At 54.0% G+C, this 23,344-nt stretch overlaps 1 protein-coding gene across 12 annotated transcripts in view; it reads right to left on the bottom strand.

Annotated features, from left to right (window-relative positions):
• Positions 1-2,136: 2,136 nt before the first annotated feature.
• Positions 2,137-23,344, bottom strand: part of MPRIP (myosin phosphatase Rho interacting protein) — a 75,469-nt gene continuing 54,261 nt past the window's right edge. For 6 of the 12 annotated variants that reach the window (XM_080557465.1, XM_080557458.1, XM_080557464.1 and 3 more), the window contains 9 exons: positions 18,568-22,434; positions 15,955-16,102; positions 15,249-15,366; positions 14,418-14,577; positions 13,638-13,757; positions 13,313-13,399; positions 12,406-12,568; positions 11,895-11,980; positions 7,970-8,183 (listed from right to left, as the gene is read on the bottom strand). In XM_080557465.1, coding sequence (XP_080413591.1) covers positions 8,112-8,183; positions 11,895-11,980; positions 12,406-12,568; positions 13,313-13,399; positions 13,638-13,757; positions 14,418-14,577; positions 15,249-15,366; positions 15,955-16,102; positions 18,568-22,434 — 4,821 coding nt within the window. In that variant the 3' untranslated portion in view covers positions 7,970-8,111. Of the gene's footprint in view, positions 8,184-10,623; positions 10,690-11,894; positions 11,981-12,405; positions 12,569-13,312; positions 13,400-13,637; positions 13,758-14,417; positions 14,578-15,248; positions 15,367-15,954; positions 16,103-18,567; positions 22,435-23,344 lie in introns of all 12 variants that reach the window. The other 6 variants (XM_080557462.1, XM_080557468.1, XM_080557463.1 and 3 more) reach the window with 5 other exon arrangements.

Below are 23,344 nucleotides of genomic sequence, written 5' to 3'. Positions count from 1 at the left end.
TGGTGCTGTGACTAGCAGTCTTAAACATGCCATTCGCTCACACAGGGTCAACATCATCCTGATTATTTTCTTTTGTACTCCAGTTCTTGTGGGTTGGTTGGTTCAAAGAGTCAAATAATTGAAAATGTGTTATTTAGGGTATGTGGAATAAGAGCCACAGATTACAGATTTGCTCTGTTCTGTTTGAGAAAGTAGGCATGGTGCTGGGGAAAAATCCACGTGTTGCTATTATCTGTGATGTAACAGCTAGGAAGAAGCTGAGAAAGTTCATTCTGTAGTAAATCCAGTTCAGCAGCGTTATATTTATGCTATTTTAAACATTTTATTGTTATTCAAATGATACCTGTTGCATTTTGTTTGTGAAGTATGACTATAAAAGCAAACAGCGTTCTCAAGCTCTGTCCTCTGCTTCTTTCTTTCTGTAGCAGTGTCCTTGTTGAAGCAAACACCTCACGACACAGCATGCAAAGGGTGGTGCAAAAATAGTTTATTACGATATAGTTTATGTAAAGTTAGGTAATTATATTTACAAAATTAAAATGATCAGCTACATCCATGGGAACCTAGCATGACACACGAGATTTTTTTTTTTGTAAGGAATAAATACAGTGACCAAAAAAAGTGACGCTTCTATTACAGTGAACAGTTACCAGGAGCAGTGGCTCTTAAAAAAGCAATGAAATAAACTGGAGTGGAAGAGAGGAGGGAAGCAGAGAGGGACTCAAGCACACTGAGAAACAGGAGCCTCAAGCACACACCCCCCCCCCCCGTAGCAGAGGGAAATTAATCGCGTGCGATGTCTCATTTCCTGGATGGATCTCATGCAAGAAACGCCCCTGGAGAGAGGCCCTTCGGACCTGCAGATGGATGGGGCTTCGGCACAGCCGTGCTTCCCTGCCTCCAGCTACCCTCTGTGACCATTGCTGGCCTTGAGCCGCGGGGTTTTCCAGCAGCAGTGCGGCTGCAGCGGCCCCAACTGCACGGGCGCTTCTTGCGTGCTCCAGGGCCGCTGCTGCTGCGCAGCCAAACGCAGGTTGGAGGCGGCGAGCTGGCTGCTGCGCCTGGAAAACGTACCTCGCGCTCAGCTCCTGCTTTTGGGGCCACAACCCCTTTTTGTCATTTCCAGGAGGAGGGCAGAGGACCCCGAGTGCAAGCGGTGGAGCACGTGCAAGTGGTGTGTGCGCGTGTTAACCCAGGCGGCCCCTCTGGCTGCGGTTGGGTGGCTGAAGGCGTGCTGGAACACAGCTGAGGCCAGCCTCCACTTCTGATCAGGTCAGTGGAAGGACCGACCGCTAGTACTGACCACGAACGGCCACTGCCAGTTCTGTTACCACCCAAAGACTTGCAGCATCCCCTTCTCTTTGCCTAAAACTTTATCCCTCCGAATAAACGATTCCTTAAAATCGGGAGACATCCAGAACGCCAGGTCCCAGGAGGTGCACGTGGGTCAAAGACCAAGCGCTCTTATCTATCGCCTACCTACCATCACCTTTAGTATTTACGACATACTTTGCTCCCTCTAGCTTAGAACAAAGAGTTAGTGTTCTCCTCACATCCTGCACACAATCAGTGTGCGAAGAAAGCAGGAAGAATGAGAAAATAATTGTTCGTAATTGCACTAATTATTCACCAGTTCATGGCCAGCTGGCTTAGCTCGGTCGCTACCAACTTGACTGGCTTATCAGGTTTCCGCGAGCAGCTCCCACACCCTGGGTTTCTTTCAGTAGTCTCAAAGTGCAGGCTGCAGCGGGGCGAGCCACCCCACCCCTCCCAGTCCCCGCTCTGCGACCACACTTCTGCGTCCCCGGGGTCAGAAAAGGTTTGTGCTCCGTGGGAACTCAGTTTTACTTCAAATCGCATTCAGCATTTAAGCACCCTGCTTGAAATTGCTGCAAGGTAGCGTGCGCTTCCAGCCCGTTGCAGGCCGTGTGTCTGCACAGGGGTAAGTGGGGGTCTGTCCGCCCCTTGCAAAGCCCACGCCGCCGCACCCAGCACCCAGAAACAGCATCGGCGCCTTAACGCACGCGCTGCAAAGTCCTCGGGCTGCACCGCACGGCACTCACTGCTCCTCCAGCTGGCCCCTGGCGCACGCACGGTGTTAATGCCACCATCAAATACAAGATTAGCGAGTTCTCTGAATGGAAAAAAAAGAAGTTTATAGCGCAGGAAGGTTACAGGTTTCCAACAGGCTGTACACATTCTTTGGACACGTATCGTCAAAACTAAAGGTATAGGTTAGCAGAAAACATCGGAAAAGATATTTATAACAGTCATCAGAAGCAAACAGTCTCTCCGGGCAGGCAGGGTGGGGTGGGCACATCGCACCCAGCGCGCCTCTTCCAGCCCCCCAGCGGGACGGCGGTGTTAGAACAAGAGTTAAAAACCAAAACCACGACGTAGTCACAAAAAGAGAACCCTCCACTGATTTCTGAGTAATAAATATTTACATGGCGTGCTTGGAATACTATACAGGTTTTAAATTACTTCTGTTTAAAAGAGAATAACAAAGCTTTTTTTTAAAAAAAATTGAAAAGGTTGCAGAGGAAAGGCAAGCTACGCTGAGCGTGCATGTGCTCGAGTGTTCACAACAAACTACGTCCTGCATCTGAACCACGAAAAAAATGCAGCAGTCTGGTGGCAGTCCAGTCGAGCACAGAGCTGGCACAAACGTGACACGGTGTTACAGGCGGGAGGGGACACTACTAACGCATTCCAGTCACCCTCTGTTACCGAAAGCAAACAGACTTTTTTTTCTGCTTTGCAAAGCCACGCACTATTCTAGTTTCGAAGGAACACGATTTGCGAATTTTATACGTGGGCAAAGGAAAGGTCACATAGAAAAAGACTGTTTTGGGGAAGACGGTGCAAAGGGTAGGAAAATTTTTCGCGAAAAGGAAAAGAAAAAAGCCTTGTAGCCAGTTTTTGCTGCACTTGACTTTTCCTAGCCCTCACACTTGGGAACTACGAGCAGTGCAGCGTTGTGCAAAAGGCAGCAGCGGCTTGCACAGCGTGTGTTGCACTGTGGCTGCAAGCGGGGAGCGCGCCCTCGCCTCGCCTTCCTCCCCTCGCCGCTCCCTGTTCTCATTTAGGTGGCCACTGATTTACTTTGGAGGATGGATGAAGCCCGGAGCAGGAAGAAATAGGATAACTAAGGAATGTTGCTATCAGCAAAACAATCTTTCCTGCCTTTTTTTTTTTTTTCTGTTCAGTAAAGCACTGCTCTCTGCAGAAATAACCCCGTTTTCGGCTCTTCTTGGTGCTGCCAGTCCTCTCTCTTTTGTTAATGGGAAGGCAGGTAACGAACTGCCCCCTGCTTCGGAGAGATGCTTTGGCAGTTGCCACATAGCAAGTAAAGACCGACACCTGGAGCACAGCCTGCAGCAGCCAGTCAGAACCACCGTCTGCATGCATTCTTCCTCCTCCTCCTGCTCTTCCTCCTCCTCCCCTTCCTCTTCGTCTTCTCCGTGACCTCCACAGCTCACAGCTCCCACCACAAGCACTTGTACACAGCGTTCCCATCCCCTGAAGTGCTGTCCCGGAGGGTGAAGTGGAGCCCGAGGACACCACGAGGCCACTTCTCAGCCTCTGACCCGCCAGCCCTCACAGCATTTTCCTTTATTTTGTTTTTATTTTTTTTTAATTTTTTTTTTTAACTCTCCAGTGGGAGACGGCTGCTCCTGAAAGGTACAGCATCGAAGCCCACCACCAGTATGTTCATAAAAGAGCCTTTTGCTTAGTGATAAATATTTTAAAGCCACAAAGTTAAGCAATAAAACTAATTGATTTGGCTTGTTAGGCATTGCTAAAAGCACGACAAGAGTTGCCAGAGGCTGGTGCCTCCCTTCCCTCCGCCACACGGCGTTCCCACTGCAGTCCTCCTGCCACCCAACACTTGTTTTTTTTTGGCCATCACTGTTACTTACTGCCAGCTGTTTTCTCAGTGAACCTGCTGCCTATTTTGATTTTAGCAGCCACTTGAAGGCCCCGAGAAGCTGGCCGACATGCATTAAATAAAGGCTCCCCAGTATCAAGCCTCTGTCCCGCTGAGCCCGCAGGGTCTGATCCTGCTCGCACAGCAAACCCCAACTGCAAGCCTTTAACAGCCGATGCCGGGAGCCCGTAACGGGGGGTGATGAGAGCACTGACATCTGAACCAGGTAAAGGCAAACCAGAGGAAGGAGGGAAAAACCTCCAGCCTCGTTCCTGCCAACGCCAGCTCCCCTGCCAGCGCCCCATCGGCGAGAAGCCCAGCGCCGTGCGCGTTGCCCGGGGCGCAGCGCTGAGCCGTGGCCCGGAGGTCACCGCGGACGCCTCGCTCAGCAGCTCTGCGCCTATGCAGCGACGGAGAAAGGGCCGGACGAGGCTTCTCTTCACAGCTATTCCTGGGTGACTTCCCCCTCGAACTTCCGAATGTTTTTATGTGTGTATAGAAAAGGAAGAACGCCTCTTAACCTCCCTACCCGGGGCAATTCAGCTTGCACGGCCACCGCATCACATTCTGCCTTCCCGCAGCCCACTGCCCAAGTGCTTCCACCTTGCAGCACCTTTTTGCCCCCCATCACCCATTTTTTTTTCTCCAAATCATATTAATGCGTTTACACACGCTGAGCCAAAAGCCGGGGACGGTCTCCCCTTTCCATCAGTTTCCCCACGCTGACCACCAGCCCTTCTGCCCGGCCACGCTCTGGGTCACATCAGCTGCACCGCATTTCCAAACCATTCTCTACGTTCAGAAACAAGGATCGAGGCAGCGAAGCAAGTAAATGCTCTTCCTCGGCTCAATACCTATTCCTGGGCAGGATGCTAAGCTGCAAGAGAGGATTTCTGGGTGTGATCAGGTGCGCAGCAGAAAGCGACCCTCCTTGGGGAGTCTCAAGGTGCTCAGGGGCATGGACTTGTGTCAGAAAGGGTCCATCCTGCGTCCTCCACACCACCGACAGGCAAATGCAGCTGGATAGCACGGTACATAACTTCTAGTCCTCACGGTTAAAATAACGAAGCCAGCAAAGTAAGATTTTCGAGGGGACACAAGAACGGTCAGAGTCCACGTGGTGAGATGGAGACCAGCACGTTCTGCTCAGTTGGCTGAGAAGGACAAAGTCCCACCACACTTCTTGAGAGAAGAGGAGGAGGAGGAGGAGGAGGCGTGCGGCCTCCTGCATCCAGCGCAGCCTTGGAAGGGAAGAGCAGTGACAGTGATGACGCCGTGCACCATCCTTGTTCCACGTCCCAGGAGATCAGAGGGCACAAAAGCAACCCGAGAGCAGAGCACAACCCGAACAAACCTGGGGCAGCCAGGGATGAAATCCAAAGGTTGTCTCTGCCGAGAGCTGGACAAGTGACATTGGAAAGGAGCCGGAGAGGCACCTCAGCCAGGCAGCCATCTCCTGACGTGGGCAGGAAGGTATATAAAATGTACAAAATACAGTGGGTAGTCACCTTCCCACCAAGCCACAGCCTGATTTCAGAGGAACCTGGACCACAACACTGACATCTCTGCTGGTCCGGCAAGGCAGGTGGCAGCGTCCCTGGTTTAGCTCGAAGACTGCTCGTAAGTGGTGGTGGCTGCCACTGAGGTGTCAGGCTCCCAGCCGCTGTGGGCACGGGGACCCACCACGCACCCTTCACCCGACCGTGGGGTTGTGCTGTGGAATCAGACCTCTCCCTGCAGTTAAGTGCAAGATGCCAACAGAGAGAGTAAAAAAAAAAACAAACATGCACACGAATGATGACGAAGCCGCTCTTCCAGATGTGGACTTTGAAGCCCACTGGACGCACCCTTGAACAGAAGAAAGATGAATTTGGGAAGGGTGCAACTGTGGAGAGCTGCACCGGTCACCTCAGCTGGAAGGGACGCAGGATAACCCCTGCCATGTCTACAAAAAGCCATGGCTACACCTTGCCGACATGAATGGCTTTACCAACAGTCCGTGCTGTAAATGGCCATCGGCTAGCTCAGCGTGGTGTGCCCAGGCCAGCACTGCGGTGACCACTTCCACACTGGGGCTCCATCACTTGCACTCCCGCCGTGCTGAGAAGCTGATGACGCGTAGCCTTGAGTGCTTTGGCCACGCTCCTCGATGGTGGGCCAGGAGGGCGACATCAGGCTGATGGGTGAGAGCAAAAGAGAAGCGTTGAGACGCCTGGGAGTAGCCGATGGCCGGTGACCGGAGAGGAGGTTCAGGTGGGTCCTGCCTGGGATGGCTCCTGGCTGGCAAGGACACGGAGCTGCCCTGACACAAGGCTGCCAAGGCTCCTCCGACGCTCAGATGATGGAGAACACTACAGCGAGCTCAGGTTAGGGTGAGTGGCTGCACACCAGAACATCTGAGAGGGCCTGCAGCAGATGGAACAGCCTTCGTATCGAGCGGTTGAGGGTCCCTCCTGCCCTGCTCCCATCTCCAGGACGTCCACACGCACCCAGGTATGGAGTTACAGTGTCACAGCAGCAGAGCATCCCCATACGGCCCTGCCTTCTGTGCTGCGCTGGTGGCACCGCTGGGGCCTGCAGTGAACCCAGGGCCGGCAGCGAGAGCTTTCTCCTCACACTCGGACTTCTCAGCTGGCCAGAGACGTGCCCTTAGGAACCTGAACTAGCCACAAAAGCACACAGACCTGCCTGCTTCGCCCCTGGGTGAAGCACACAGAAGTCAATAGGAAGCTCGGTTCCACCTCAAAAATATCTGAAAGCCGACGTGATGCAGGTTGCTTGGTGGCCACGTCGGGCTGGGGAGCGACGGAGCGATGCTTCAGCCCTGCTCCCAGCTGGGTGGCAGGAGCGGGGGGGTCTCCATGGATATCTCAGAGGTCTTTTCCATCCTGAACAATTCTATGGCTGTAAGCATGCCGAGATGCTCTCCTCACCCAGCACGAAGCCACCGTGATGTGGGCTGGCTGCATGCGGCCTCTAGCGCTACCGGCTCTCTCCACTCAGCGAGCACCCATTTACTGGCCTCGTGGTGCTAAATTGTCTGCTCTAAACACAAAAGCTGTTGTGACTGAGAAGGTCTGAAGCACATACTGGTTTTGAGATTTTTATTTCAGGAAAAGATTAAGGAATTAAAATAGGAGCTGCCCTGCTGACAAGAAGAGTTGAATTCAAGAAGCCGATAAAAAAGGAGCATTATATGCATTGAGCACTGTGCATTTTCAGTCAATATTGGCTCTACTTTCTACTCTACTTTCCTTTGACTTGGAAAAGGGAGTTTCACATGCGCACAGACCCTAGGATACACGGGACTCAACGAGAGGAAGGGAGTAACAGCAAAAAACAGAGAGTGCTGGGCTTGATCGAGGGGAGGCAAGAAAGTGATCTCGCGGCTCAGCCCCAGGAACGCCTCCCTCCCACCGCGTGCCGCCGGCGAGGGGGGGGCCGAGGCCGAGGGGCCGCCGTCACGGTGCCCGTGAGCAGCTCCCTACCCAAAAACCACCACCCGCCGAGGCACCGCAGCTCGCCGGGCTCCGGCATCGCCGCCGTCACGGCACGGCCGGGGGCAGGAGTCACTTCTCCGTCCTCTCCCGGCCTGGCGTCAGCATGGCTCCTGCAGGCCGCTCGCACCCCCCCGGCGGCGTCCCACAGGCCTTTCCCCCCCCCTCCTTGTAGGTGCAAGTGATGCAGTCGAGATCAACGGCTGATTAGGCTCCCGGTGTGCTCTGAGCACTGGGTCTCTTGACAGCAGTAAGAGCGCGGGCTGGCCCGTGCCACCCTGCCCTGCGCGCATACCAAGACGTTGGTACGACGGAGCTAGCTTATTCACAGGCTACTGAGCCTTAATACTGACACTTAGTGTAATGGTTTACAGTAAAGGAAGGATTCTCCTACAAAGCGCCGAAGAGGGGGAAAAAAAAAAAAAAAAACAAACGGAAAAAAACCAAACACACCCCAATCCCTTCCTCTCCCTCTCAAGAGTCTCAGAAGCGTCTCACAAGCGGGGAAAGGAGCTGCGGAGGCGAGGGGGCGGCGGGGGGGCCCGCCGCGGCGCCCCGAGCCGTCGGGAAGCGTCGGGCCGAACGACAGCGAGGACGGTCGTGAGCAACGAGAGACAAACGGTGCTGGTGCTGTGCTGCCTCAAGCCGGGAGGTGCGCGCGTGGTGAAGCGGAGCGGGGAGAGCTAGTCTTTCTTCAAGTCCCTGGATTCAAAAAGCTTCAGGCGTTCTTGCACGGTCAGGCCTTCCTTCAGGCTCTGGGAGAGACAAAAGACAAGACAGCGTGGGACGGGGCGGGCGGCAGCGGGGATCCGGGCGCTGGGAGAGGGGGACGTGGGCAGCGAAGGGCAGGGGGGTGGCCGTCCCGGAGAGATTAGTGGGGCATGCTGGAGGAAACACGCAGCCGTGGGGTGCGGTTACTGGTGCACGGCGCCTGGAGAGAGGGTGAGAGCGCAGGTTAGCCGGGTGGCGGACCAGAAGCAGATGAGGGAGGCACACAGTGCTGGAAGCGGGGTTAGCTCCACGCGGACAACGATCCCCGAGGCCTGCGGTGGCCGGGCGGTGTCGGCAGGGCCCCAGCGGCCCGGCTGGGACCTGCAGCCATAAACCTGCCTGCAGGGCTGCCGCACGGGTCGAGCTCTGGTCAACGCACTCACTTTACTCAAACAGCCCTGAAAACTCGTGTTTTGCTGCCAGCGACAAGCCCAGCCTTCCCCCCCCGAGTCGGAGCTGCCTAGTGCACGGGGTGAGACGCAGGCCTCCCTAAATGCTTGCTTCGGGGCTAGCAGGACCTGATGGCTGCCCCGGTTCAGATCCGGCGTCCAGATACAAGGCACAACACAGCCATCAAACAGAAAATCCTCGGCAATTGTATCTGTGAAATCTGCTGCTGCCTGTGCTCGGGGACCCAGGAAAAGAGCGGTGCGAGGCCTATGAACCCAGAAGCAAACAGCTGACCCAGGAAATTTGAAATTAGCCCTGGGAGACACACAAGGCTAAAGCCAGCCTTCCCTCCCTCCTGCAGCCCTACACTCTCAGCATGAGTTTCGGGGACCACAGCACCAGCCTGCGGCTGAAGGAGGCGCACACATCCCCCTGACCTGCCACCGCTGGCCAGGCCTCGCAGCTCACCTTGCCGCTTTCGGCCCACTCACCCCGCTGCCTGAACGGGATCTGTTACAGACCAACGCCTGGCAGCTTCGAAAGGCACAGAGCTGCATGCCGGAGCCTTACACTAACGGGCAACCCCGCTGCCTTTTGCCTTTATTTCCCTGACCGCGGTGTCAGAGGGCTGTCTGGTCATAGCAGCAGTTTGGGCTTTTGGGCCAGGTTTTGCTTAATACGTGTTTATCAGCAGGGCTGGGTGCGTACAAACTCGCCACAAGGCTGTGCTGATTCCCGCAGCTGCTGTTGTTTTTAAACACTCCTCCTCCCACAGGCTCACACACACAGAATGGCGCTGGGGGAGCAGCGTGGAAATGAAAGCGCCGAAATGGACTGCTCTGAAATTCACACATGATGTATTCTTTCTTTTCAGCCGACAGCAGAGCCTCTTGGGATCCGAGCCTCTGAGCACGCCCTTCCTGAAGGAAGTTAGCTTTGGGCCTCTTTATATTAGCAGCAACCCATGCATTCCAGTTTGTACATTTGATTTCTAATTATATGGAACCAGATACCAGAAGCCATTAGGCTGTTCTGCCTAATGGTACAAATTCCAGCAAATGCACCCCTTAGGGACTTTCACGACCCATTTGAGTTGCTGATGAGGGGAGTTTGATGAAGGGAGACTAATGTAGGGTGAAGTCTGTGATATGGGGATCCTCCGCTAGAGCCCCTGAGGCTCTCAGCTCTCCCCCGTCACCATTCTCTAACCTCAGCCTTTACCACGGGCCAGTAAAATTAACTATTGCTCCGGTTACTCAACATCTGTGTCATTAGGATCGTGCTCATTTCTCATCAGCTCCCCCCTTTTGCTGGATGAGCTCGGAAGCCTCAGGCCAGCCTGTGGGATGGAGGTGTAGTGCTAAGGGATGAAGAGCAGCAGGGTGGGCACCAGGGAGCCTGGAGAGCAGGAGGAGGTCGTCAACAGGCGAGGAAAACATTTTGCTCAGGCACGGATCAACCTAACGAAGCAGCAACTACGGGCAAAGGAAAATTCGGGGCAGCCTAGGACGTTCTTTCTGCAGCTGAGACCGGGGGCACTATTTTACATGGCCTAGGTGGGAAATGCACGTAGAGGCATCACTGATCCACTCCTCCATCTGGCTAACAACAAAAAGGTCTTTTTTCCTCCAAGACCTGGAAGTTGCTGAAGTTTAGTCTGAGGCATGCACAGTCACTCAAGCATGCACACTCGGTGTCCCGCGCTCCCAACACAGCAAACAGGAAAATGTGCCCCCACCGTGTCCAAATCCTTTCCGCGATGGTTAGCTGTGTTGGGGAGGGTGGGAGGAGTAGGAAGATGAGAAAGCCGTGTTCCCCGGGGAAGGGCAGAGAGAGACTGCATCTCATATAGCTCTCGGGTCTGCTCTCTTCTCCCCTCCCGTTCCCCCTCCCCCAGTAAAATCATTAGCCATGTATAAACCAGTCATTAAGAGAAGAAAGGCTCTCATTTGCCATGGAGGTGTGAGCAGTGCATGCAAAAGTGGGCCGCTCCAGTGGGCAGCTGCGCTGTTTGGTGGGTGCCGGTTTGTTTACCTACGTGGCAGGGAACCTGGACTCGGGTTCATTTCAGTTATCCCATGAGACCTGCTCAATAACGGACTGTTGAAGGAGAAAGCAAAATAAAGAAAAACAAAACAAAAACAAGAAGCTCATAAATCCTAAATGCATTGGCATTCGCGCAGCCCTGCCCGCCCCCTCCCCGCGGCAGCAGCGCAAGCAGGCAGCGTGCCCCCGGCAGAGCCTGTGCTCTCCTCCTTCCCCACAAGACCTCCGGACAGCACACGTGGGGGACCACGAGATAAGCACTCCGAGTGGAAGTGGCGAAGGGCAACGAACTCTCGGAGCTGGGACAGCGAGGCTGCAAGCCTGGGCTGCACCCCGAAATGCGCAGAGCTGCTCCCTGCATTGACTCGGTGCAGCGCAGGCACCCCAAGCTCATGACCTGCCGCTTGCAGAGCTCGGCTGCTGACTGATTCCCCAGCTAGAAGCCTTTGCCTGCCTGGCTTCTCGCTTTGCCCAAAGTCCCAGCCACTTCAAACACCAGCATGAGATTCCCACTGCCCAGTGGGGAGAGGCAAAGCAAGTTTTGCCCATGCTGATCTCCTTTCTAACTGCCCTATGTTTAATGGTGGCTGTGAGCGGCTTTATTTGCCCTTTTTATCTCTGTGGTCCCACAGCAACAGCCAGCGTGTAGCATGATGCAATTCTGGCAGTCAGCAGGCCAAGCAGACGCACTTGGCACAGAATTATTGGGATCTGGGACCAAGAGCAAGTACAGAACGGCCGGAGAAACGCAGGGCCATCTGCACTGTGTTAACACACAAGAAAGTGTGTGTTAAATATGTCCAGAGCCAAGGCATCGCTGTTCCATATAAAAAGCAAAAATCTTGCAGTGATGAACACTGGAAAACCTGTAATGCTGCGTGCATTTCCACCCTTTGGTACCACCTACATTTCTACTAAAAACAGGGAGTAAGTTTTGGGAGAATCCTTCTGTGAAAGACCAACGAACAGGGTGAAATTCCTCCTTGGCTCAAGCGAGGAGCAGCTCCACACCTACATCTCAGCAGGTTCAGTAACACGAGTGCCCCACAAGGCACCACCTGGCAGTGGGCTCTGCCTGGCCGCGCAGCAAACTGTTTCCCGTTTGAAAGCTTGGTTTTCTCCCAGTTGCCATCCAGGCTAGCATTAATGACCAGGAAATTCTCAGTTTTCTTCCCCTCCCAATTTCTCCCCATCTGCAACCCCCACTGCACGGTAACACTGGGCATCTGCATGGCAGGGGGAAAGAGATGCGGACTCACCTTTGACCTGATATTCCTTAGTTGCCGGCTAACACTGGATCTGTCTTTCTTCAAGAAATCAGGGTTGCTTTTTGATTTCATAATATCTGGAGAGAAGCAAAATGACCAGTATTAACGCAGTGCCCACGGATTCCTGCGAGGGGCAGGGCAGGGGCTCTCTCTGCCTCCCGATGAGCCAGGGCAGAGGGCACTCTCTGGGGCTCCCTCGCGCCACGCACAGCACAAGGCTTTCATGATGCAAAATGGCAGAAGCCTTTCAAAACCACGAGCTTCCCATCCTCGGGCTGGAAGGAGGAGCTGCCAAGGGAGGTAAGCTCAGGCCGCCCACTCCTTGCCACCCCTGGCAGCACTGTCAGCAAGGGGCGGAGGTGGGATGCAACATGAAATGGCAAAAAAGCACCACGCAAAGTCCTACGCTCGGACCCGTTACTCCACGAGGGCTCGTACACCAGGATGCACGTGCCAGACCAGAAACCCCAAAATTGCTTAGAGCAGCTGGAGGAGGACTGACCATATCCCGATACAGTGGTGTTCACAGGGGATTTCTCTCCCTGAGCTTCTGTGGCTGCTTTCAGCTGCTCTTTCAACCTGCTGATATCACAGTCTGCCTTGGCCTTCACAATGCTCAGCTCTGTGTAGATGTCTTTGTACTTGTCGCTGGCGTATTTCTTATCCTGGCAAAGGAACAAGAACAACCCAAGAGCGTAAGACAGACAGCTGGAGCCGAGGGGAACGCACCGAAGAGCAGCTTGGCACAAGCCGCCGGAAGATGAGCAGCGTGTTGGAGCAGCGCCCTGCACACCTAGCTGTATTTTTTCTCCTCCCTGCTCTGCACTTTGGAGTCATGGGCAGCAGGCAGCAATGCCAGCCGGGGCAAAGCGCTCATTTTACACGCTCGTGAAGCCGCGTCGAGCAGCAAACGCAGGACTGGAGATACGCAGAAAGCTCCGAGCGCAGCAGCGAGCACACGGGGCTGCCCACGCATGTGGGTCCCTTTGTTACAGGATGACTTTGTAGTAAAACCTACATGCAAAGGCACTGGATTAAAGCAGAATTCCCGGAAATGGCCTTGGCAAAGAGGCTGTCCAGAGCGAACCAGATCTAAAGCTGGGAGGCTGGGCAGGTCTCTAACACTGACTATTTTTGCCATTTCAAATATCTGATGTGACAGGAATCGGGGAAAAAACACTCGCGGGGATGTTTTCCCACAAAAAGGGAGAAGGGGTAAGTTCTGGGCTGACGGAGTAGTGGGGTGCTTTACTGATAACACCAAAACGGGTAGTCAGTTCAGTTAAGGGCAAAAATGAAATGTTGTTTCAAATCTGGGGATAAGCAAGCTGAGATCTAAGCACAGATATGCAAGAGATGAGCCCAGCCCTCGGGAAGGTTTGCAGAAACGAGCCTGCACCCAGCATTACCCTCAGTGCTGTCTGCAGCTCGTCTTTGAGAGAGCTGATCTCCTGCTTCAGGTACTGGATTTCCGACTCTTTGACCCGCAGCAGGACCTGTAGGGACAGAAGCAGCGTGATCGCACCCCTGTGGACACCACACAGCCCCCAGACCCTCACCCGCTGCACCTGGGGACAACCGAGCCAGGGTGCCTGGCCCAAAATGGGGAAAAAGGAGGATCGGGATTCCAGGATCTCCTGGTCCCACGGCGTCCCCAGTGCATGATGCTGGTCGTGTGGAAGGACAGGGGCTCCTGGTGGCCCACAGGCTCTAAACCCACGCAGCCGGGCTCACCTCTAGCTCGTAGGCGTCCTTGCCCTGGGTGAGAGGCGACCCAGCAGCCTCTCCTCCACCCTCCCCGGTCAGCAAGGTCCGCAACCGCGTGATCTCCGCAGCCAGGCGGTTATTCAGCTCCTGGAAGAGGGGGGAGAGGATGTGGGATGGGGGAGCACGGCCAGGGCTCAGCACAGAGCTGGCAGCACCTCCCTGGCCCTGCTTGGTGCCTTCTCCGTGGCCTTCCGGAGCTGCAAGAGGGCATCTTTTACCACAAACCCTGCATCTTCACTCAGGCAAGAGATGAGAACGCCAGCTTGGGGCAGCACAGATGTGATGATGCCCAGCAGGGACACAGAATCATTCAGGTTGGAAAAGACCTCTAAGATCATCTAGTCCAACCCTTAACCTAGTATGCAAGTCCACCACTACACCATGCTACTAAGTCTCCACATTTCTTGAAGACCTCCTATTCCCATGCCACATAACAATTTTAGTAAAGAAATTTCTCCTAATATCCAACCTAAACCTCCCCTGGCACAACTTGAGGCTGTTTCCCCTCATCTTATCACTTGGTGCTTGGGAGAAGAACCCGATCCCCATCGCGCTACAACCTCCTTCAATGTAATTGTGAAGTGCAATGAGGTCTCTCCTAAGCCTTCTCTTCTCCAAGCTGAGCAACCCCAGCTCCCTCAGCCGCTCCTCCTAAGACTTGTTGTTCTCTAGACCCCTGACCAGCTTCCTTGCCCTTGTGCCTTCATCCCACCCACCCTCACCCCTCCGTCCGCCCTGCGGCCTCACCTGGTTGTGGGCGTTGAGCTCCTGGTTCTCCCGCTGGCACTGGCGGAGGGCCTGCCTCTCAGCCTCCAGCGCCTGCGCCAGGTGGGCGTTCTCCAAGCACTTCTGCGAATACTGCTCCGAAAGCACCTCCAGCTCCCGCTGCACCGACTGCAGCTCCTCCCTGGCACAGAGACACCAGCCAGTGCCCTCCCCAGCGCACGCCTGCTCTTCCTCCCGCGCCTCCCACCCGCCCAGGACAAGCCGGCAGGGATCTAAGGACCAGCGGGGACAAGGAGCCCTGTGCTCCTTTTTGGAGAAACTTGGAGCCGGGAGCGAGCCAACCCTTCTTCTCCCAGCATTTTGGTGCTTGGCCACCGAAAAAGACAGGAGGCCTTTCTCTAGCAGGTTAAATGGCAGGCCTTCCTCGGGTTTCCCAAACCAGAGCTGAGATCTGCCAGGCTTGCACTCGGGAATGATGGACGTGCACACCTAACAGGGACGTTTCAAGCTGCTTGGCTGTTTTGTTCAGCAAAAAGGACAGCCTTGCCACCAAAAGCCAAGTGCTTTCTTTCTCCTTGACTGGTCAGAGGTGGCTCAGCTGTCCTCACGTTACAGCTGCGAGAAAGGCAGCATTGTCTCTGCACGTCTGCTACTTCTGGTGACCATAAAGCAGATGAAACTGGGGAAATTGAGCAGGAACCCCCAAACCAGGAGCCTACGGCTGCAGCTGGGTTGGGACAGGGGGCAGAAGTCCAGATCTAACTCCTTACTGAAATCACAGAGGAGCAAGGTGTCTCCCACACGCCTAATCCCCCCACGAGACACAGGACAGACAGACAACGACGGTCTTACAGGTATTGCCTCCGGAGGGCCTCGATGTCGGCGTTGACGCTGCTGATCTGGGAGCGCTGCGACTTCTCCAGCTCTCGCTCCAGCTCCTCCCGGTGTGCGTTCTTCATGGCTTCGATGGCTGCACGGGACGGCACAGGATTAGTACCCGGCACCGCTCTGCCCGGAGGAGGCTTTTGGACAGGGTTTTCTTTTTTTTTGGTTTCGTTTTTAAAGGAACAAGACCCCCAAGTCAGCCCAGTGAGCCACCCCACTGCTTCCCAGCCTGTGCCCCGGAGCACAGTGCAGCAAAGGTGCTTCTGCAAATCCTGCTGTTTAATAAGGTCCAAACAGCTGACCAGTTCCCATGCTGTTTCCTGAACTGCGGGGCTCCTAACGCAGAGATCCTGGGCTCCAGTGCTTTAAAACTCCCCACAGCACTGAGGAACAAGTTCCTTGTGGAATCAGCAATCAATTAACAACAGGAATGACTGACACCTTTCTGAGATGCAACAGAAAACTGATCTGACTCCAGTACAGGCAGGGAGAGGTGTACCAAGCCTGGAGAAGGAGCTGGAGAAGTGCCTCCATCCAAAACACCTACCCCCAGCTCTTCCCTGTCTTCTGATCCCCATCCAGCCCTCAACCCTCATCCAGCTCCTCCCTCCTGGAGCAAACACCATCCCCGTGCCCCATCAGCACCGGGCTGCCCCGCGGCGTGTCCGCGTACCTGAGATGGTGGCAGCCGTTTCCTCTGCCAGCAGGCGGTCCTTCTCCTCCCGCAGCTTCTCCAGCTCCCGCTGGTGCTGCCGCTGCAGGTCCTCGATCTTCTTCTGGTGCGTCTCCTCCATGGCTGCAAAGCCCCTTTCACATGTTGCCTGCAAGAGGGACAAGGGGAAGGGGTTGGCCCGGGAGCGCGGGGCTGAAATCACAGCGGCGGGGAGCCCCTCGGGAGCCGCACATCAGTGGGTGGTGGGCACCCAGCTTCCATCGTCAGGGTCTTCTCCCTCCCCAGCCAGGCAGGAGCTGGCCGAGGATGGACCCCACGAGGTCAGGGCTTGTCCTGCGGCCGCTCGACCCCTGGCAGCTCCAGGGAGAAGGACGGACAAGGGTAGGTCTGGGGTCAGATGTGAGCGGGGAGTGCAAACGGGCAAAAAAAAGACTGGTGTGCCCCTTCTGCTCTCCTCTGCAATCCCCGCTTCCAGGTGGGGCCACCTCTGGGTGGAAAGCAGAGGGCTCGTGACAACAGCAGGACGCTAATTCACAACTGAGTACGGCTTCAAATGCTGCACGGGAAATGATTTCCTAATTCAATTACTAGGATTGAATTTAGGCCAGGAAATAGGGAACAGTGCTCTAGGGATTCAGGAATCAACAACGGTGAAATCTCAAGTGCCAGCTGGGTTTTTCTGCCCCTGGCACGGATCCTGCTCGTGCCTTTGCAGGGGGCAAATGCAACCATGATGGCAGGGTGGGGGCAGAAACCCACGCTGCTGGTCAGGGGCCACCTGAGCTCCCCGGGGCACGAGGGGAAACGGCCCCCTTGGGTTCTTCTTTCCTTTCCGAAGACAGCAGCAAGCCCCAGGACAGGCTGCATTAAGCCAGCCCCTCCGCAGGCAGTCACACACTGGACTTTTCTCCCTCTTTATTCGACTTTCCTATCTCAATGAAATTCCTGATTCACACTTGTGTTTTCAAAGGGGAGCAAGGGAGCCACAGGGACTCTAAGGGAGATTTAAGGGGGACAAAGTCACTCCCCCAGTGACAGAAGTCTAACACGCACTGACCTACACTAACATACACTCTTCAGCATCACCGCTTTGTTGTATAATTCTACATAACCTCTGTCATTCCCCCCAGTTTTCACCTCTGGTGCTTTTTCCCTCCCCTCAAGTTTTAATACAGAGGCATTTTTCGTGGTTTTTTTTTTTTTTTCCTCAGCCTTGTTTTCTGAAACTTGCAGCTCAGTGCCAGAACCTGTCTGGGCTTGGCTTGCAGGATCCTTCATTATGCCTCTAACGTCAGAGGAAAATCACGGATACTCCTCGATAGGACTGTGGATTCAGTATTGAACGTATTGTAAATGCATTGCTATAAACCCAGGACACCTGAAAGGTACAAACCAGTGCCTAGTGTTATTACATTCTCCATCTGGTTCAGAAGAGAAGAATCTTAACCCGTGAAACAGACTGATTTGCAGTTGCCTGGACGGCTTTCAGACCAAGGGACATTTCTATTTTCCTCTGTCCCTCTGCTCCCTCCAGAGATGCATACACAGGCCAGCCGGAGCCGCTCTCCTCCCGGATCGCTCTGCCCAGCCGACGCTTCTTGCTTTGGTTTTGGCAGAGCCAGGGAGGGAGGGCAGGTTCTGTGTTTGCTATTAGTTTGGAGCCTCAGTTTTGGCTGTTTTTGCTGACTTCCACAAACGACTGCTCCTAGAAAGCATCGCCAGCATGGCCTTTGCATGACCGTCGCTGACCTTTTGGGCACCTCTCCTTCCCCCTGCTGCTCAACCTGGCTGCTGCTGGGACTCCTCCATCACCCTAAAACCAGGTCCCAGCTGGAAACAAAAGCAGAACACCAAACCCAGGAGGTTTTTTTTTTCTTTTTTTTTTTTTCTCAGAGCTGTACCATCTAAGGCTGGTTTTACAGCCCGCCCTGACTGCTGGAGCAATGTGAATGAAGGCATTTCATCGCCACTGGGTTTTCTGCACCTAAGGCTGGGGTCCCATAACTGTGCACTGTTTGTTACATGAAGAATTGCTGGCGTTTACCACCAGTGATCTCCCTCTTAGCTACGTGCAGAGGAGACTGCTGTGCTACAGAATTTGGTATCCGTTTGCAGCTACCTGCCCCAGAAATGTACGTTTGGAGAGCGCAGGTTCCCGTTTCATCTCCCATTTTTGAGGGCAGCAGAGACAGACTGGAGATTTGGTCAGACTGGGAAAGACAGAGTTCAGGAATGCTTCTAAAGGGAAGTCACAAACAAAACGTACACCTCGGGTACGAGGAGAAACACTACGTATCCGAAGGAGAGCTCGGCAGTACCAAGCTATTTTGAAACTCTCCCTCTGTCTACACGACCAGCAGCCCTGCTGCTGAGACTGCCTCCGGTAATTACCTCTCTCCCCCACAGCAATGCATTTAAAATACCCCAGCACAGAGAAAAGCAAGCATGGAATAAATACCATGCTTTACAGAGGCCTTTTAAGCACTTGGGGGCTTGCTCAGGCGTGCTGCCTCTCACGGGGGATGCCCCTAAGTTTGGCAAACCTTGGGACCAAAAGTACCCTCCCGGTACGCTCGAGCAGGAGAAAGCATAAAGCGTTAAACGTAGCAAAACCTTTAGGTTTTCAAAGTCTTTCTGGTATTTCTCCCTCAGCGTGGAAGCGCTGCCCTCCAGGTGCTTGTTCTCCAGCTCGTCCCTCATCACGTTCATCTGGGCCTCCAGCTCCTGGATGCGCTCCCTCAGGCCGTGCATGGAGTCCAGGTCACTGCTGGGGCCCTGCCCGGCGCCGCCCGGCTCCCCGGCCACCCAGGGGTCCCCACCGCCCGGTCCTGCCGCAGGGGACACCTCCGGGTGCTGCCGCTGGTACTCGTCGAGGGTCTCCTGCAGGCGCTGCAGGTTCTGGCTGTAGTGCTCCTGCAGCGCCTGCAGCTCCTGGCCGTGGATGACCTGCAGCTCCTTGATCTTGGCCTGGAACTTGTCCTCCAGCAGCTGCATCTGCTCCAGGTGGTACCGCTCCATGTTCTGCTTGTCGCGGACGATGGCGTCCAGCTGGCTGAGGCCCTCCGTCCTCTCGGCCTTCAGGGCATCCTCTGTCCTGTTCAGCTGCTCGATCACGTTTCGAATCTCCTCCTCATACCGGCCCTGTAACTCGCTCAAGCTTTTGCTGTGCTTGCGCTCTTCCTCCTCCAAAAGCCTTCGCTGACCGTCCAGCTGGGAGACCTTTGCTTTGAGATCGGCGTTCTCCCGCTCGAGCATGGCTATCACCTCGCCGTACTCCCCCTGCTGCTTTCGCAGCAAGTCTTCGTACTCGTCCCGGAGCAGAGAGACCGTCTTCACGCGCTCCTGGCAGAGCGCGTCCATGCTCTGCAAGGACTCCTTGTACGACTTGAGCTCTCTCTCGTACTCCAGTCGGACTTTGCAAGCAGCGTAACAAACCTGAGCCTGAACAATCGCATCTTGGACTAACAAAGAGGAATACCGCTCCAGGTCTCCCATGCACGAGTGATACGAAAGACTCTGAGATATCTTCAGGAGCTTCTGGCAATCTCTCATGGCCTCCTCAGGAGGCAGAGACAGTAAGGCAACGGATATTTCCTTAAGAACGTTTGATTTGTCCTTTAGCTGTTGGGCAAGATCTTCCTGGATGGAAACGAGAGCTTCGCTACTGCGGCCTGGCAGGCTGCAGACCTCCCCCACCTTGGCCGATTCCTGGTACGGCACCATTTGGAGATGGCTCCCGTCCCAGGAGATCTGCGTTCTTTCTGAAGCATCTTTCTGAATTTCAAGTGCTTCAGAAATCTGGTGCATAACTCTGTCAAAATCAGGAGTCCTGTATGCTTTGATGATTTCCTCCAGCATGCATTTATGCTGCTGGAGAGCTGTTTTGGTATTATGGAGGTCCTCTTCAATTGTTTTTAATCTCCGATGGAAAGATTCCCTCATTTTCTGTGCCACAAACCCAAGTTCTGCCTTGATCAATGTAGCATCTGCTACAGCACTGAGAAAACATGGAGAGAAACCCAAACCTGCCGTTTCTGTTTTGCCCTCTGCTTCTCCTTCCCTGGTGCTCAAGTGCACTCTCAGCTCCTCCACCTGGCTCCAAAACTCCCCTTCCAGCAGCAGCTTGTTAGACAGGACACCAGCCAAGTCAACTGCTGTAGGAGAAACATTTGCCGGCTCTATCAAAGCCACCTCAGCTGTCCCTTGGATCTCTCTGAGCAGCTGAGATATCTCAGAGCCTGCACTTTGCAAAGACTCTGCTATTTGGTTGATTAGAGAGGCCTCGAACGCCACTCTCTCAGAAAGCCATCTCAGCTGGCCCGCGTCGAACGTTTCAGCTCGCTGCTCCTTGGGGACGTGCTCCTCTTCACTCAGAAGCCCTCCCTCTGAAGCAGGGGTTTCCGCGATAGGGCCCTCGCCCTGCTGATACTCAGACGGGCCTGGCGCCCCTCTCAAGGCTTGGATTGCGCTCGATAAGGTCGTTTCCAGGCCGGACAGAGTAACAAGGAACAAATCGCCCTCTTTTTCCTCATCTGACTTAGGCAAAGCTCTTAGTTGCTCCCTGCACTTCTCTAAGCAAGTCAGCGCTTGATCGTTTTTCATCTGGAAGCCTCCCAGCTCGCTCACATGATTTTCTATGAGCTTGAACTTCTCCTGCCTCTCGCTCTCCAGCTGTGAGATCAGAGCACTGACTTGGGACAAGCTGCTCTGAAGCTGCTCCCGCAGCTGGGACTCCGTGCTGGCCCACTGGTGGTGAAGGGCGATGAGTGTCTCCTGATTATGGCCGTGCTGGCTTTCAAGCTTCATGGTCACGTCTTTGAGTTTCTCCTCTGTGATATACAGCTTGGTTTCCAGAGAATGGATGATCGAGAGATAGGTCTCGGAGTCGCTGGCCCCTGACGATGGGTAACCAAGAGCGGGCTCCGAGGACATGCTTTCTTCAGACAGCGACCTGTCTTGGCTCGTGTCTGAAGAGGTACTGCTTGTCCAGTTCTTCTCTGACCCATCCGGGTGGATATATTTTTGGCACTGGATGCTCGAGAAACGGATTCTTTGCCTCTTGGCCCCCATGATTCCCACATCAGGCTTTGCTAAGGCTTTCTGAACCAACTCTTGGTCCTGGAGCTCTGCAGCTTTGGACGGGGAGCCAAACTCCTCTGCTTGCCTCTGGCTGGTCTCAAGGACCTCCTCCTCCTCCTCCTTCAGTGCGTAACTCAGAGCTGGGAGGACATCGTGAGTTTGCAGAGGCTGCCCCAGCTGAGATGGATGACTTTCATCAGCCTCGAGATTGGGGCCAACATCTTCTGTCTCCTCAGCACATGGACCTGTGCCTACGCTAGCTAATTTCCTTAAAGCCTCCTCCTTGGCCTTCAGCTTTACTTTAGTCTCCTCTAAATTGCTATCCAGAGCAATCATTTTAACCAAAGCCTCGCTGAGATCTTGATCTTTCTTCTCCACGATTCTCAAGTGCATTTCCTTAACGTGTCTCAGCTCCTCTTCTTTTTCTTTCAGCACCTTCTGCACACCCTGGAACTGATCCGACACCTCCTCAAACGACTGCTCCAGATTGTGGTAGTTGGTCTCTTCCATCTTCAACTTTGCTTGCAGCTTTGCAACTTCGTTATCTGACTTGGCAACCTGGTTCATGAGCTCGTGGAACCGACATTTGATCTGATCTCTCTCCCTTTCAAGCTCCTCAATGTGCTCGGCGAGTTTCTGGATGCTGGCCTCCTTCATCACCAGCTGCTCCTCCAGCTGGTGGACAAGCTCGCTGCCTTCGAACTTGGCGCTCAGCTTCTCCTTCTGCAAAATCTCCATTTGCTGCTCGTTGTTTTGCAGCTGATTCTCGTACTCGTTGGCCTTATCCTCCACCTCCTTCAGACTGTGTAATAAAACCTGCTTTTCCCTCTCACAGCTCTCCAGCAAAGCCTCGTAGTTCTTCTGCAGCTTCTCCTCCATGAGGATCCGCGTTTGCTCGCTAGCGTTCAGCTGCCGGCTCAGGTCGGCGATCCTGTCCTGGAGGCGCTGCACCTCCTTCTGATGGTCCCTCTGCAAAGCCTGCTGCATTTCCAGGTCCCGCAGCTCCTGGGTCTTCTCGAGGAGCAGAGCCTCCGCGTTCTTCAGCTTCTGCTCGCTGGCCTTCAGCTGGGAGCTGAGCGCGGCCTCGCCGTGCTGCCACTCCTCCAGCTGCTCCTTGGCTTTCTCCTTCTCGCTCCTCAGGTCGCTCTTGAGCTTGGCCAGGGTCTGCTCCTTGATGGAGAGCTCGGCGGCCGCGTTGCTGAGCCTCGCCTGCAGGCTCTGAATCTCGGCTTCGTGGTGCCGGATCACGTCCTTAGCCTCGGCGTAGCTGCGTTTCAGCGACTGAATCTGCTGATTGATCAGCTCTTGACGCCGGCACTGGGCTTCCAGCTCGCTTTGGAGGTCTTGGTTGACTTTGTGGAGCCTCTGCCAGGCACCTGATGGCGAGGCGGCCACCTCGGTCTTAAAAAAATTGATTAAATATGAGATTAGTAACACTCTTGGCTCTCCCTTCTGAGTGTCACACCTCTGGCCAGGCAGGCCACGGAAAAGCTCCTCACAGCGATTTGGCTGCTACCCACAAGCTCCAATTGGGATGATTTGTTCTTGGCACAATTTTATTTTGTTTTAACCAACTTTTCTTTTTTTTTTTTTTTAAGTGAGCGACAACTGCTTTCCAGTAACAGAAAACATGGACCGTAACATCAAAACAGCTGTACAGTAACAGGCTAAAAAGAAAACAACCAAAATCAAACAGAACCAAAAAAACAATGAAAAAAAGAAACACCAGCAGTAAAACAGAGACGGACAGACGAGAGAAAAACTGGAAGGGTGAGAAGGAGGAGGGGATGGGAACAGGCTGGGGAGAAAGGAATTGCTTTTTTAGTGTGTTTGTTCATTTTGTCATGAAACAAAAAGTGCACAGTTCAGGTACCACAGTCCTACCGAACAAAAGCAACAACAGAAAGTGAGGTGGCAACAAATGACATCACATCCCACCAAAACGCAGGGAGACAGGACAGCCGGCGTGGCGATGTCATTTCTGTGACTGCTAGACAGGACTTATTGGCTGCTCATCGCATTAGAGAGATGGTGTTATGCTAAAGTTTAAGGCTAGGAAGGATTCTAATTTCGCTACCTGCAAAAAAAAACAAACAAAAAAGGACAAAATAAAAAGCCCGACAAGTGAAGGGGGGGAACAGGTATGATGAGAATGTAAAATAAAAGAAACCAACCTTTGTGAGATTCAAACCAAAGCAGTGTAGCATGCAAAGAGAAAGCTCACAAAGAGAGTCATGCAAAAGGCGACAGAAATTATGTATCTTTAAAAAAAAATACACAGACAGAAGAGGCAAGAGAAGCACAGCGTTAA

Source organism: Anser brachyrhynchus (assembly GCF_964034855.1).
Source record: "Anser brachyrhynchus genome assembly, chromosome: 15".
Classification (NCBI taxonomy): domain Eukaryota; kingdom Metazoa; phylum Chordata; class Aves; order Anseriformes; family Anatidae; genus Anser; species Anser brachyrhynchus.
The sequence above is the reverse complement of the archived record's forward strand: the minus strand, read 5'-3'. Positions and strand labels throughout refer to the sequence as shown.